The following is a 16,063-nucleotide window of genomic DNA, read 5'->3' as shown; positions in this document are numbered from 1 at the left end:
CTGGGGGGCAGCGCGGCTAGTGTCGTGGGTGGGGATGTCCTCCGCACTGCCGGCGTCATTGTGAGGAGGAACAGGAGGCGCTGGGAACATTGCCATTGCACGGGTCGGGGGAGGGTCTGCAGCCCTGCTCCACAGGCTGCCAGACCCCGGTCGGTGATTTAGCCATTAGGACTTTTTAAATGATCACGTGAGGCGGGCCAAGGTCCTTAGTGCTGCCCTGGGGCAGGGAAGGGAGGCCCAAGCACTCAGATGACCTGCCTTGGCCCACTGCCAGCAGGGCAGCTCTGACAGTCCAGCCCCAGAGAAGGGTCAGCGACGACCCGGCCCCAGGGTCAGCCTGGGAAACTGACGGCCCCCAGGGAGACAGCTGGGAGCTGAGCTTGAGCTTCAGGCAAATGAGCGGCTCCCGGAAGCACAAAGCCAGTGAGCAGCAGGTGATGACAAGGACAGGTGACAGCGAGCACCAGCGGTCCTCTAGCTCCTGACACACTGCAGCCCTGGTGGCATACCCGTGACCTCCCCGCTCTGTGGTGGAGGGGACTGAAGTCCCGCGACAGAGGTCACACAGGGAGCAGGGAGTGGCCTGGAATGAGGACGCGGTCGCATCTGACTGCAGAGACACGTGTTTGCTGCTGGAGAACCGGAATCATAACGATGAATATTTACTCGCCCACTACCAGACCACTTGGGTTCGCTGGGGACCCCCAGCCTCCAAGCAGCTGATGCCGAGATGAGATTAGCCAGGCGGATGCCCCAGGGGAATCACCCCGACAGGCAGGGAGGAGGCTGGGAGGCTGGGAGGCTGCACAGGTCCCCAGGCCCGGGAGCCAGGGGGCTGGCGGGAGTGGCTCAGGCCTCTGGGTTCTCGGCCCCCGACAGGGCCCCTGGGTGTCTTTGAGTTAAAGTGACCCATCAGAGGACCCCTGTGTCTCCCAGAAATAGACCTGCAGTAAAGTTCCTGCCATGATTGGTCACCTACGGGAGTGGTGAGGGACCACGGCCGTGGTGCAAACTGGGAAACAGGGTTGCTGATTCCAGAAGCCCGGCGGGCCCCGGGCCCTGGGCCCCGCTGGCTCCCCACAGTAGGCCTGAGAGGACCGTTGGCCATGCGCATCCATGCCCTTTATCTTTCCATCCTGAAGAACAGTCGGAGAGGTAGACCCGTAATTCTGTGTCCCAGTGAGAATGCTCCACTTCACAAGTGAGAAAGCCCAGCTCAAGGGCAGAGGGAGCGGGGTCGGAGGTCACAGTGGACCCAGGCCCAGGGGGCCAGGTGGGACTCACTCCCAGGGACCAGCGGGCAGTGCCGGGCTCACCCCGCCTTCCTCCCTCCCTGGAGCCAGGAGTGGGTCTCCCATGGTCACAGAGGAGGGGACAGGGCTGTGATCTGAGCCCTCGCTCCTCCAGGCTCAGGGTCCTGGCTCTCAGCTCTGTGCCACTGTCTCCTCAAGCTTGCACCTGCTTGTGTTTTGCCCAACCTGGGAAACTGGCTTTTGTGTCCACAGAATATCTGCCAGCTGGAACCCGAGGGGCGTGTGAAGGTGGATCTGGTGCTGCGGGCGGCCGAGGCCCTCCTGGCATGCTGCCATGAGGACCAGAAGCCCAAGATCCTGGCCCGGCTGAAGGACATCAAGGCCCAGTGGGAGGAGACTGTCACCTACATGACTCACTGTCACAGGTAGGGCCGTCAGGACAGGGGACCCCGCCAGGGCTGTGTCCCCTGCTGCCACCAACCCTCCTTGCCCACCACACTGGTCTGGAACCTCTCTGTGCAGGGGACGTTTCTCAGTCCTGGGACAGGATGTTCTTTTGGGATTTGGGCCAGCCCTGCCTGCCTCTTCCTAATTAGTATCAAGTTTAAGGATGACAACGGACCCTGGGAGCGGCGGTGTTTGCTAACCCATCTTGGTAGATTGCTCGTGCGTACGTCCTCCAGCAGGATGGCCCTGGAGAAGGCTTGGCCTGCTAGCGAGTTAGCCAGATGCTCTGCGTGTACCAGGGGCCAGGCTTGTGGAGAGGGACTGGAGAGGAGAGACAGAGACAGAGACAGACAGGCCTGGCCTTGACTCATGCCCCAATACTTGCCATGTGGCTGTGGGAAGTTACTTGACCTGGGTTTGTTGTTGTTGTTGGTGGTGGTGCTGGGGTTGAACCTAGGGCCTCATAAATGCCAGGCATACCATTAACCTCTGAGCCACATCCCCAGCCCGTTTCTTGACCTCTTTGGGCTACAGGCACTTCCTCTGGTTAGAGGGGCGGTCAAGTGCCCCTGAAGGTCGTTAGGAGGATGGAAAGGGATAAGCAATGTCAAGAGCAAGGCACAGTGAGCTTTCTAAACCCTTTCACTTGAAATTCCAAACAAAATGGCTTGATGCCTGCGGGCTGGAGAGAAGGCCAGCTCCACCTACAGATGGGGTGGGTTCCTGCTTGCGGTTCCAGGGGCCCTGAGGCCGAGGAGAGGCGTGGTCACAAAGCATTCACGGGGCCCCGGGACCCCCATGCAGGCCCCAGTCCTCCACTGGATAGGAGCAAACAAGCCGCAGACACAGCTACGCTCTGCACATTGATGGCAGTCCCCGGCGGTCTTATCCTGACGATGACGGCCCACGGCAGGGACCCATGCCATGTGTTCAGAGCCCCCACGATGGAGAGCAGAGATTTGGGAGGGACCTGTGCATTGACGGTGGGAGTTCAGGATCAGAACTGGGGTGCTGGTGGCTTACTGCTGCTGAGCTGCATCACCTGGCTGGTGGCTCTCAGGGCACACCTGGACTCTAAGCCTTGGCTCACCTGGGAGCTTATTAGCAGGACAGGAGGGCCTCTTCCTGGAGCTGAGGGAGGGTCTGGAATCTGGAGTGTCAACCAGCTGTCCAGGTGACTGCGGCACACACAGGGCCTCCTCCACAGCCCCAGGTGCTGGGGGGCGGTGGCATGGGCCCCTGCCCGGGACCTATGGCCGCATGGTCTCTGCCCACAGCCGCATCGAGTGGGTGTGGTTGCACTGGAGCGAATACCTGCTGGCCCGAGACGAGTTCTACCGCTGGTTCCAGAAGATGATGGTCACTCTGGAGCCCCAGGTGGAGCTGCAGCTGGGCCTGAAGGAGAAGCAGTGGCAGCTGAGCCACGCCCAGGTGCTGCTGCACAACGTGGACCACCAGGCCGTGCTCCTGGACCGGCTGTTGGAGGAGGCGGGTTCCCTCTTCAACAGGATCGGGGACCCCAGCGTGGACGAGGAGGCCCAGAAGAGCATGAAGGCCGAGTATGACGCAGTGAGGGCCAAAGCCCAGGTGAGCCCAGCTGACCCCTGTCCACCCATCTCCCACCATCCTCCTGCTCATCCGTTCCAGTGTCCAACACCCTCATCCACCCAGCCACGTCCACCTCCTCACCCCCTGCCTCCCCGCTGCTACCAAGCCCTCTTGCTCCCCCACCACACCATCCTGCCCACTGACCTACCTAGCCATCCATCCACCCATCCATCCATTCACCATCCACCCCCAGCCCAACCTGTTCACTGTCCAACCCATGGTCACCCACCCTGCCCATCTCTCCCCCTACCCACCCCTCCACCCCACCGACTCTTATCTACGGTCTTCATCCACTTATCCACCCACCCACCATGCACCTGTCCACCACCTTCTACCTACCCGTCCGTCTCTGCTGCCAGGCCCACACCATTCACCGCCCATGACCCACAGGCCCAGGGTCGCTCAGGGCTTACACACCTGTGGGCTGAGTACACGGGGGTGACCGATGACTGGTGTCTGTGCTGTTCCTTCCACCCGCCCAGCTTCCCCCCTTCTCTCTGGTCCCTCCTGACCCCCGCCCCAGCCCTCTGCCCAACCTCTGTCTGCAATATCCAACCCCAGCCTCCCTTGATGCTGAAACCGTTCATTGAAGTATTGAGCTCACTTGTCATTTTTTAGAAGTTCTGTTTGGTTCTTTATTATGTCCACTTTCTTTTTAAAAATTTTTCGTAATAGATGGACACAATATCCTTATTTATTTATTCGTGGTGCTGAGGACTGAGCCCAGGGCCTCACTTGTGAGCACGGCATGGAGCCCCACCTCCATTTTCTCCTGGAGTTTTGTGTTCCTCCCGCCATCATTCTAAGCATGCGTACTTCTCAGCCCCCACCGGGCTGTTCAGGCAGCTAGAGCCCCAGGGTCCGGTGCCTCTGTTGATGTGTCTCCTGCTGGGGGTGTCTCCTCGGGGGCTCTGTGAGCAGGGGCTGTGAGCGGGGGCCATGAGCTCGCTCCAAGCAGGGCTTTCTCCATGCGCCCTCCAGAGTGGCTGGAACCTCCTGTGTACTTGAGGCTCCCCTGGGAATTTACCATCATGAGCCCCATTGTCAGTTACTCCCTGAGGATTCCTGAATCAAGTGGGTTCTCTAAATTGAACCCCAAATCAAAATTGTGCAACAGGCCCCTGGCTCTGTATTCCGAAAGGTGACTGGCTCTGTTTGTTAGGCCCAGTCTAAAGCACGCGTTTCTGTCTCACGCTGGGTTTCTGGAAGTCTGTGTGTCTAGTTGCCCTTGGTCAGTGTGGGGAGGCAGCCCCTCGAGGGCGCCCCCTTGTAGGTGGTCTCTGCTTCCTCTGGGCCCAAAGTTCACCCCCACTGCACCTGAGTGCTCACCCCCAGCTTCTGGAAACCGAGCCCAGCACACCTTACTGGCGGTTCCTCGGGAGCGTCCCTCCTGATCTGGGCTGTTCCTTCCCGCCATACCACGTGTGTGCAGGGAGACGGTGCTCACGCCATCTTCCCACGTTCCACCGGCCTGGTGGGAGGACATTCAGTCATCCAGCTGGCCACAGTGTGGGAAGAGCTGAGTTCAAGGCCAGCCTCTGCTGCTGCCCAGCTGCGTGGCCCTGGGGCAGCTCGCCCTGTTCTAAAGGTTGCAAGGGCTGAACAAGATGCCTGTGAGCGCTGGGAAAACTGCAGTGTTTTCCCAGGGTGAGGTCAGCCTCTGCCCTGGCTGGGTGAGAATAAATAGCAGCAGCCTCCATGTTGGACAGGCCGCAGGTGCTCGGCTGTTCACTGGATGAAGGAGACCCCACCTCTGCAGCAGGCAGGCGAGCAACCCGCAGGGCTCCAGCAGCCAGTGGCAGGAGGTTCCCAGGACAGCTGCTCAGAGGTCAGGAACTGGAAGGGCAAGGCAGGTATCAGGTTTGGTTCTTGCAGATGGAGCCAGCTGATCTCCTCCAGCATGGCCAAGTCCCAAGAGTCCAGGGCAGGCTTAACAGGGATTCTCCTCCAAGTCTCCCCTCAGGCCTGTAAAGGGCACAGTGCTGGCCCCTTGTCCTGACTTTACAGAAAACAGGTGCTTGTGCCCATCGGCAGAGCCCTGGCGCAGCGTGCAGAGGAGAGGAAACCGGAAGCCTTGGTGGGCACGCTGGTGGGCGGATGCCTGCTGAGCACTAATTCTGGCCCTGATGCAGAAATGATCACCTGGGAGAGTCTCGCTGTCATTCCAGGGGACTTACGCCTCGATGGGCCAAGCACCCGTAAACATGGCAACTCTCGTCAGCAAGCACTACTTTCTCTAAGCCTCTGTCTGTCTCTGACCTCATTATAGTCCTCCAGCCTTCTTGCAAAGTAGACAAAGAAGGTGTTGTTATTGGGCTCATTTTTCATATTAAAAAATATATATAGCTAAGGGTCCGACAGCCGGGGCCACTGGATGGAGGCAGAAGTTCTGGGGGCTCCTAGGCGGCTCGCTTCAGCAGGGCCTCAGGTCTCCACGCCTCGCCGCACCTGTGCGCCTCAGCAGAGAGCCGTGCGCCCACTGCTTCTTCAGGTCAGGCTGGGGAGTGGCAGGCGGCAGCAGGTCAGGAGACTCGGGGCTCCTGAGGAGGTGCACTTCCTGCCGGGTTTTCACAAGGCTGGTGGGGGCTGGGGGCAGGAGTGTGGGGCTTCCGCTGAGACAACAGCAATGTCCAAAGCTGCCTCCCGGGCGGAAGCTCCCAGAGTTGCCAGAAGAGCTGGTCAGTTCTGACCCTGACATGGCAATGGGGTCCTGGTGTGCGGGGGTGACTGGATCCCACATCCAGAAGAGAATTCCATTTGGCTTCTTCAGCTGTTGGTTGAAGTCCCTGGACCCTGAATTTTCTCTTCCTGGCCCCAAAGGTTTGTCAACCCTTCCTACTTCAAGGGAACCCTTTAGCTTTGGACGGGGAGGGATGGGGACACGCTGAAGCCCTCCTCGTCTACCCCAGAGCTGCGGAGGGAAGACCCAGTGGACAGAGGGCGGGCCTGGGTGGGCCCGCCTGCTCCTCTGTAGTTCCCTCAGCGCATCTTCCAGGTTGAGAAGCCAGGGTCTCCATCAGATCCCAGAGGGAGCCGTGACCTCGGAACACAGAGAGGCCACGGGAGGGCGGTGCCCGAAGGTCGCCAGCACAGTGGGATCTGGCCTCAGGGAACCTTTCTCCTGGGCTCACCCTGGCCACAAGGAACATGCGCTGGCTTCGTCCCAAGCAGGGGATGCAGAGCCAGTGGCCCAAAGATCCTTGTGGTCCAGAGGCCCCTGGTCACCTGCTCTGCGTGTTTGATGCAGACTTCACTTTGCATGAAGGCTCCCTCAAGGCCCCCCAGTGACTGAGCCAGGCCTGTGAGGGTCGGTCCTGGGATCTTCCTCTGGGTCCAGGCCTGACCAGGGTAGGGAGGGTGGTGGGATAGTGTGTATTGACGCTTCCGCTTTCACCAGTGAGAGCCCATTTCCACCACCCTCCTGCTGGCTAGCGGGCCCCCCTTCACCGGTAAATATCTGTTCTGACTCTTGACGTCCAAGGTGTGAATGAGCGAAGCCTCTGATGTTGGTGGGGAGGGACCAGCGCAGCCTCTGGAGGGTGAGATTCTGGGTTATGGCAACAGGTTGAGCCCAGCTGAGCAGAAGCACAGGCCGGCCCAGAGCAGCCGAGGGAAGCTCAGGCAGGCGGCTGGTCGCGAGCGTCCTGCTTGTTTGTGTTTAATCCCCTACTTCCGTTTTTCAAAGCGCAAGGTTGAGAGCGGTATCTCAGAGGAGGGTGTGCCTGGCACCTTGGTGCTGAGTCAGAGCTGACCCTGCAGCCCTGGCTGACGGGCTGGGTTTGACATCCCTACAGCACCGCTGGGCCGCAGATGGCTGGCTTAATTGTTGGGTCTGCTTGAAGGCCCAGCGCTCTCCCATCTGTCACCCTGTCATCTTCCCACGCCACGCTGGACTCTGCGCTGATGGCTGTGCCTGGCACGGATCTCATCTGGATCCCTGCCCTGCCCACGCTCCTCGAGAGCGCCTGCTTCCCATCACGGAGACTTTTATTTACTCTGGACGTGGTGGGTGCCAGCACCTCATTCACGCGCTGGGTGCCACCCCTGGGCCTTTCTAGGGATGCTGGGGAGAGGAAGGCGCTTCCCTCCCACATCCGTCGCCATCAGCACCAACCGACTGGACAGACAGACAGCCTCTGCTGGCTGCTCCCAGCCCTCAGTGTTTACCCACGAGCCTTCCCTGGAATGGAGGGAGCCGAGGGCGGGGGTCTGACGGATGCCAATAATCCCTCGGGGGTTGGGGAGCCAGCCAGGGAACTGGCCAGGCCCCAGCACCCTCCTCAAGGCCGCAGAAACACCAGGGTCCACTTTAGGGTACGGACACTTGTTTTGACAGAACTGGCAGTTCTTCCCTGAAGGGCTTGGTCTAAAGCCTGGGGTTCTCCATCTCTAAAATGGGATTTTCTCCTGTTCGTGAGAGTTGTTGGAAACGTTTAAATGAATTGGTATTTCCAGATTTGGTGAAAACCTCTCAAAGGAGGGGGAGCTTATGCAAACCGCCAGGTCTACCTGCCTGTCCTTTCCAGTCGAGAGCTTCTGACCTAGCCTCATGGAAGGCAGGGGCCTTCCGGGGCATGGCCTTGCTCCAGGGCGAAAAGCCCAGGTCAGCAAACTTCGGCCCTTGTGCCAAATCCAGCCCGCCCCTGCCTGTCTGCCCTGGGAGCTGTGGTGGTTTCCACATTTTTAAATGGTTGGGGAAGAGTCAAAAGCTGAATGTTTCGTGATGGCAAAATGACATGCAATCCCAATTTCACCGTCCAAACTGAAAATTTTGTTGGAATGCCGTCCTTCGTTACCCGCTGTCTATGGATGCTCAGGTCCTACAACAGAAGTTGCCTTTAGGTGACCGACAGCTTGCAAGAGAAAGTGTGCAGAGGGCAAAGCCAAACCCCATCCAGTGCAGCCCTTGAGAGAAAGTCCGCCAGGCCCGACCTGAGCAGCGATTTTATGTCTGACACTTGAGGCTGAATCTTGGCTCTGTCAAGACTCCAATTCGGACAGTGACAGGCAGGAGGTTTTGTGGCGTTGTGTTAAAGAAGATGATGCTCAAGTTCCAGCACACTGTTGAATGAGCTACTGTCCTTTCCCTTCCCCTGACTGTCCCTGGAAAAACCCCCTCTGATGGCTGACACTGCTCTTCCTGTCACTCAGAAGACATGCACAGAGCCTGCTCTGAGCTAGATGACCTACCAAGGGCAGTGTTGTCTGTAGGGACCTCCTGGGTCCCCTGCAGGTGATAAGTTAATAGAGTTGCATCCTAGTGTTTTGGAAGCCCCGCGGGCCCCAGGGTAGTGGACAGAGAAAGAAGCAGGACCTTGGAGTTGGCTCTGCCTGGTGGCAGCTGTGCCCTGAGCCAGAAGCCCTGGGAAGCAGGGGACGTAAACCATGGCTCACAGTTACCCAGTGCTTCCTCAGTGCCAGGCGCTGTCCTTGGAGTGGCACAAGCCCTGGCCCATTTCATGTCCCTGCACCCCAATGAGGTTGTTAGGAAGGAGTTGGTTCCATGCCCAAGGTTCCAGCCACAGGCAGTGGGTGCCCTCACCCAGGTCCTCGACCACCGGACCACAGAGCCTCAAGCTGAGGACCTGACTTTGAATGCCAGGATTTGGGACTTGCGCTTGGGTCTGGGGCAGTAGGGAGCCGTGGAGGGGCTGAAGGAGACAGCACTGTGATCAGGATGTTTGAAAAAGTTTCTAGGAGCACAGTGGGTCTCACAACAGGGACACTGTCATTTCCCCAAATATCAGCCACTGTGGGGACATCACCCTTCCCCTGGGTAGCTAGACCTTCAGTGGGACTGGCTGAAGGTCAGATTCCAACCCACACACCATGCCCATGGAGCAGGGGGCAGCCTGCGTTTGCTGCATACCCTGCAGACATTGGGTGCCAGGGCTGGATTGCCTGTCGGCCCATCTGGTCACCCAGGTTTGCCTTTCACACTGTCCAAGCCCGGCGACCTCGGGCAAAGCCTCTCACCTCTCTGAGCCTCAACGTCCTGGTCTTTCAAGCTAGAATTTCATGGGAGCGCGGCAGGGGCCGCCAGGACAGTTCAAGGAGCCGGAGTGTGTAAAGCGCTTAGCGCATCGCCATGGTGCTAAGCCCTGGAACGGACAGCGCTCTGGTCAAGTGTGGTCCTTGCCATGCCCCAGGAGGGAGTGCCAGTCCCAGGGCACAGCAGCGGAGGAGCAGTAGAGTTAAGGGCAGGGGCCGCCAGGCAGGGGCCCTCACGTCAGGTTCTCCCCTCCCGCAGGACCGGGTGGACGTGCTGGCGCGGGTGGCCGGGGAGCACGAGCAGTACCAGGCGAGCGTGGACGAGTTCCAGCTGTGGCTGAGGGCGGTGGTGGAGAAGGTGCACAGCTGCATGGGGCGGGGCTGCGAGCTGCCGGCCCAGCTCCGCCTCTCGGCGCTGCAGGTAAGTCCCAGCCCCCGGCCCGGTGCGCCGCGAAACGAGCGCCCCCGTGTGGCGGGTTCTGAGTTCCAGCTAACAGCCCGGCGCCTCGAGCGCACAGCCCCTCCCTGAGCGGGAGCAAGGGATGAGCGCAAAATGCTGGGGGCCTCGGCTGCCGCGTGGAAGTTCCTGAACCAGGGGGCATTTTTGGACACGCAGGACCACAGCAAAAATGCAGGCATGCGGCAATGTCCGGACACATTTTATTTGTCACAACTGGGGGTGGGCGAGTGGAGGCCAGGGATGCTGCTAAACACCCTCCAATGGCCGGGACTGCCCACAACAGGCGATTACCAGCCCTCAGGTCAGCAGGGCCCACTGAAGAGCCCTGGGCGCATCTGGCCTCATCCAGAGAACTGGCCCTTCCCACTGCATGGCCCTGGAGGGACCTCGCCTCCCCCTGCCGAGTGAATGCGGAGATCAACTGCAATAATTCAAGAGCCGAGTGGCACTTGAGCTGTGTGTTCAGTATTTGTGTTTAAATTGACTTACCTTTTAAAATGTTGATGAACGTTATTCAGAAAAAAAAAAAAAAAAAAAAAAAAAACACTGTCTGGAAAACCAGCACCATTCTTTGTACAGATAAATAGGGTAAAGCCAGTGGCTCTCTCTGGCCCCACACCACTGTCTGTGGATGGCTCTCTGCCTTAAGAAGATTGAGCAATGCCAGAAAGTGCTAAGTCAGAGAAGCACCCAACAGACTTTCTCCTTGACTTAATCAAATGATTGGAAAAGACTTGGGAGGGAATCAGGCTACAGCCCGCCTGCGTCAGGGCAGGCAGGCCACCTGGGGGGCCCTAACCCGGGAACCCAGGAATGAGTGCTGTGCCTGACAGTCCCAGGCCTGCTCTGGAAGGTCCCACTCATGTTTGCTTCCCCCCTGCCCTTCCCGCTTCAGGACATCGCCCAGGAATTCCCCAGGGGCCAGGCGTCTTTGCAGAGGCTGCAGGAGCAGTCTGTGGGCATCATTCAGAACACCTCTCCTTTGGGTGCAGAGAAGATCTTGGGAGAACTGGAGGAGATGCGGAAGGTTCTGGAGAAGCTGCGAGGCCTCTGGGAGGAGGAGGAGGAGCGGCTGCGAGGTCTGCTCAAGTCCAGGGGGGCCTGCGAGCGGCAGATTGCGCAACTGGAGGCAGAGCTTGGAGAGTTCAGGAGGGGCCTTCAGAGGCTGGCCCAGGAGGGCCTGGAGCCTGCAGAGAAGGAGGCAGGGACGGAGGACGAGCTGGTGGCCCGCTGGAGGCTGTACTCGGTGAGTGGTGTTTGGCCAAGCCCTGGAGCAATCGGGCGTGTCTGGGCCGTGGGGTCACCACTTGCAGATCCTCCACGGGATGGGATAGTCCCACCAGACCTCCCGCACACTCCCTCCAGCTTCCTGGGTCTCTGGTACCTTCCTTGAGGGGTAGGGGACAAGTTGGGTGTTCACCCCCTCTTTCCAGAGGGGGAAACTGAGGCCTGGAGAGATGTTTCCCCCCACCATTGCCAAGGTCACATGGTGAGCTAGTAAGTACTGGAGGTAACAGGGTAGCCAGGCTCGGACCTCAAATCCACTCCCTTGGTGGGCTGGGGTGGACCTCCTCAGTAGAGAACAGGCTGTGACGTCAGAAAGAAATGCTTGTAATGGAGCATGATGAGTAACTGACACAGCAATGGGGGAGTCTGGGGAGGCCACACAAGATGGGGGGACAAGTCAGAGGCACCCCACTCCTGTAGAGACTCAGGAGATGTCTAAGTTGCCTTCCTGTCCTATCACAGAGTACCTGAGGCAAGCCACTTATGAAAAGGTTCATTTGGTCTCATAGTTCTGGAGGTTCTGGCGTGTGATCTAGTGGCCCCATTACTGTGGACCTCTGGCTCATACCAAGAGCCCATGGCAGAGCAAATGGCTCCTCTCATGAGTCAGGAAGAGGAAGAGACTGGGGCCCCACAATCCTCCCCCCAGGACCTAGAGACCCCCAGCGAGGGATCTCCTACCTGGAGAGCCACAGCACCTCCAGCCGGCGTCAGCCTCTCCCCTTCTAATCTTTGCCCAAAACCTTTCTGTAGGTAGTGAGAGGTAGTGACAAAGAGCTCGCGCTCTTTGGGGCTTTCTTTCGACTCAGTCCTGTGGCAGACCAGGTCACGCTGTGGCGCTCATCTTCCTGCGAGGGAACAGTCTCTCCTTGAGGGTGGTCTGCCTCCACAGGAGTAGAAGGTGGTGTGGTCCAGTGGTTAGGGTGGGGACTCTGGGGACAGACCTCCTGGGATCCAGCCCTGCTTCCTCTCCTTGCTCTTTGGATGGCATTGGGAGCATTATTTTAGCCTCAGTTGCTTGTGAATTGGGGACAATGACAAAGAGCTTGGAATAGCATCGGCCACAAAGCCAGTGCTCCCCACGAGCCCTGCTGCCCCCTCAGTGGCCGAATGGCCCTGGCTGTCTCCTAGAATCCCTCCATTAGAGCTTTCTTCCTTCGATCCTGTGCCCAGGGATTACCTGTGACTAAGCCTGATTGGGGCTGCCCCGGGTCCCTGTGAAAGGAGGATCTGAGGTCAGCTCTGGCAAGAAGGGCAGAAGCTCGGGCTGCCTCAGGGAGCTGTCCCAAGTGCCTGGTCAATACCACTGGTCCCATGTGGCTGGTGGTTGAGCCCCCCCTTGTGCCTGAGGGGACAGCTCAAGTTGCTCAGCTGTGAAAGTGCGAGGCGGTTTCCAGGCCCGCCAGGTGTTACCCCAGAGTCCAGAGTGCTTGCCACCACCCACCCTGCCTCCTCCTGGGGTCCTGCAGGTCACGGTCAAACTCCAATGTCCAGGGACAGCAGGAAAAGGCTGCATCTGGAGGGGCCGATCGCAGGGAGGTGAAGCAGTCTGAGGGAGGTCCGTGCACTCAGCTTTTGGGTGCTTCGCCCGTAGCGGTAGCGGATTCACAGAGCTCCCTGTGGGCGCTGCTCCATGTTATGCCGAAGAGGTGTCCTTGCTGTCAGGCACACTGCTTGCATGTTTCACGACCATCCAAACCTCTAAGCCCGAGTTTCCTAGAGTAGAACTTGGGGACCAGCCTCCCTCCAGACTGGCGGTGAGGCCGGGATGGATGGGGCACCCGGGGCTTTCAGCAGGGGCCATGCCCCGTGCACTGGGCATTTTTGCTATGAGGGGCTGGCTGGCCATCGCAGCACATGGAGGCAGGCGATAGGAGCTGCAGCTCGGAGAGGGAAGGCCTGCGGCCCCTGCCCTGGTGACAGGCTCCTTAGCCTGGCCCCACTCACTGGCCCACGCTCAGCCTCCTGCAATTCGTGCCCACCCCCTTGAGGAGCCTCACCCCTGGGTGTCATCCTGTCCTGCAGGCGACGCGGGCAGCCCTGGCCTCCGAGGAGCCCCGGGTGGAGCGGCTGCAGGCCCAGCTGAGGGAGCTCGTGGCCTTCCCTGACCTACAGCCACTCTCGGACAGCGTGGTGGCCGCCATCCAGGAGTATCAGAGGTACCCGGGAGAGCCAGGGCGGCGGGACCCCGCGGGCGGGCTTGCTTCCTCTCGCAACCTGGCAACTCTCAGAATCCTGGGCCACTGAGGACGGGCTGGTGCAGGTTTTCACTGGGCTCGGGCCCTGGGCCCTCCTGACCTGTTGGTAGCTTGGCCCTAGAAGGAGGCCTGGACTTGCCTCTTCTCCTTGGTGGGCAGCTCATGCACCCGCTTCTGCGAAGTCTCCATGCCGGTTAGCACCGGGAAGGGTGCGCCATGCAGTGGCCCAAGGGGAGGGCTACTCAGTAGGTCTGCCTAGGCCTGTGGACACAGCCTGGCGGTGGAGCAACCACTTCCCCTGCAGCACCGAGCAGCACCTAACGAGGCGCGTGGCCCTATTTCCACTCGAGATGTGCTAACACATCGCGGCCCCCACAAGCCTGCTTGATGCGGGGTTTCTTCAGAATGCGTGTAGGAGCTCCACCTTGGCCGTGTTTGCTGTCTTTTCTCCCACAGCTGTGCTCAGGTCCCACGTGTGCAGAACCAAGATCGTGGCCTGGGTCCTCTGTGAGGTGCTGGGGGTGGGTGGGGAGGGTCACCTATTCATAAAGCAGGCAGGGGGACACAGTGGCGAGGGGCTTCCTCTGCCTCGGCTTTCTCTGGTTGAGGTTTCCAGGGCTGTGCGTCTCATCTGGGTGCTGGACCTTGGACTGAAAACTCACTCCTAGAAATGAGTCGGGCCTCCGATGCTGGCACGTTAAGAGGGGTTTTTTTTGCCTCTGCTACGGCAGTACCCATCTCAGGGCTCCATGATTTACCGTCAACTGGCTCACCTGCATGGACCTTGAGGTCCCAGCCCAATGAGGGTGCCGTTTTCAGAACCTGCCACCCTTGGCGGACCGTACTCTGGAGACTGTCAAAAGCCCTGCTCAGTTTTGCATCCATTTCATTTCAGATTGGTAAAGCCTTTGGGGTAAATTCGCCCTGGATGTTAAACTTACATTCCTGTTTTTGACTTATTTTAAAAATTAGATCAAGCTTTTGTTCTTATGACTTTTCCTCAGTGGGAGGGCCAGTCTGAATTAACCAGGCCTCTCTTCCAGAAGACATCTCTGTATTATCTCAGTTAGCACTTACAAGTGTTTTGGGGGTCCACAGTTACCCATTTGTCAGGAGAGGAAACCGAGGCTCAGTGTGATAAGCCCCTTAGGTCACATAGCTGGTCTGTTGGACTTCAAACTCCCAGTCACCCACACGTGCGCTGGACTTGGAGGACGCTCACACGTCTTGTTTATACACGCTGAGCCCAGAGGTCCCAGGAGCCCTGGGGTCTGCGCTCAGGAAGACATGTGGCTGAGGCCTTTCCACGGTACCCAGTGTCCCTTCCCTCTGTGCCTCGTGCCCACTGCTACAGACACTCCCAGCAGCCCGTGGGACAGAGAGAGCCCACCCCAAGAACAGTGCCCGCCGGGCTCCCTGCGGGTTCAGCAGGGGCCTCACCCTGAACTGACACGGCCTCCTCCTTTCTTGGTCCTTCCTGGCCCCGTCCTCGCAGCATGAAGGGGAGGAGCACCAGACTCCGCAGCGCTACAGGGGTGGAGCTGTGGCAGCGTTTCCAGCGGCCCCTGCACAGCCTGCAGCTCTGGAGAGCCTTGGCCCAGCGGCTCCTGGGTGTCACCGCCAGCCTGCCGGACCTGCCCTCCATTCACACCTTCCTGCCCCAGATAGAGGTAAAGGGCTCCTGTGGCTGGGGAGGCTGCTGGCTGAGCGTGTGGCATGTCAGCTGCCCTCCGGGCTGGGTGTGTCCCTGGGCCCTACAGATGCTTTGCTCCAGCTCACTGCTTGGGCAAGTGTAGTGCCCAGGCAATGTCACTATTGTCACCTGTGATTCAGGTCGTCTCAGGTCTTGGGTAGGAAGTAAAGCCAGACGTGGTCCCAGGACTGCCCCCCACCGTCTCCTACCCAGAGGAAGCTCCCCTTCCCCTCTGGACGCCACCACAGGCCGCCCTCTGTGGAACACTAGCAGTTCTGTGAGACAGCTGCTTGCTAGGCCATCGCCTGGCTGACGTGACTCTAGCTCCGGCCTGTTTCTCCTTGTGGCTCCAAGATGGCTGGCACCACTCCACGCACGCATCTCCCATGAAAAACACCTGTTGCAGGAGGGAACTGGGGGCCAAAGGGCTCCCTCCATCCCCACTTCCTTTGTGGACCGGGAGGCAGATCCCAGAAGCTGTGGCGCACTCCTCTTGCACCTCACTGGGCCATCGAAGTCACGTGACCATCCCTGGACCAATCACTGGCTGAGGATGACGGGCTCCCCGGGACTGGTTGGCGGCCATGATGCCAATAACCCTGGCATCCCGGGTGGGCACTGTGCCACCCAGACAACATGCCGGGTGTTGGGCGAGGGAGGAGGAGGGATGGACGTGGGATGAGCAGCTGGCAGTACTGTCCACCCGAGGCTGGGCGTCCCCTGTGAACACTGCTCTCTGCCGTCATTGAGCTCTAAAGTCCAGGGAATCCTTCCGCGTCCAGGGATTCTTAGACTGGTAGAGTGAAAAGTGTCACAAAATGACCCAGCTGGGCGCAAACTTCACGGTGGACCCACTTTCCTGGAGGAAAATGAGCCACTGGCCAAAGGGGGCGTCTGTGCTTGTACAGGTTACACCGAGAGGTGACTTAGTCATGGACATTGCGTGTCAGTGTGGGCACTCGGGAAACGGTGTGTGCGAATTTGAGATTCGTTTTCACTGGGCAGTGTTTTCCCGTGGAGAAGACCGGAGGGCCTGGGGTCAGCGTTCAGCCCTAGCTCTTCCCTTCAGGGACGGGTTACCTGGGGAAGGATCAATGCCTTGGCTTCCTGCCAGAGACTGCCGTTC

General features: G+C 59.3%; 1 protein-coding gene across 2 annotated transcripts in view; it reads left to right on the top strand.

Moving 5' to 3' along the window:
• The window catches only part of Syne3 (spectrin repeat containing nuclear envelope family member 3), an 84,340-nt gene that overhangs the window by 39,660 nt on the left and 28,617 nt on the right, over window positions 1–16,063 (top strand). For both annotated transcript variants that reach the window (XM_047539655.1, XM_047539656.1), the window contains exons 3-8: window positions 1,506–1,678; window positions 2,978–3,287; window positions 9,559–9,720; window positions 10,655–11,005; window positions 13,072–13,205; window positions 14,740–14,914. In XM_047539655.1, the coding sequence (XP_047395611.1) occupies window positions 1,506–1,678; window positions 2,978–3,287; window positions 9,559–9,720; window positions 10,655–11,005; window positions 13,072–13,205; window positions 14,740–14,914 (1,305 nt within the window). The remainder of the gene's footprint in view (window positions 1–1,505; window positions 1,679–2,977; window positions 3,288–9,558; window positions 9,721–10,654; window positions 11,006–13,071; window positions 13,206–14,739; window positions 14,915–16,063) is intronic.

The sequence above is a fragment of the Sciurus carolinensis genome, chromosome 2 (assembly GCF_902686445.1).
Source record: "Sciurus carolinensis chromosome 2, mSciCar1.2, whole genome shotgun sequence".
NCBI classification, from domain to species: domain Eukaryota; kingdom Metazoa; phylum Chordata; class Mammalia; order Rodentia; family Sciuridae; genus Sciurus; species Sciurus carolinensis.
This window is presented reverse-complemented; position numbering and strand designations above follow the sequence as displayed.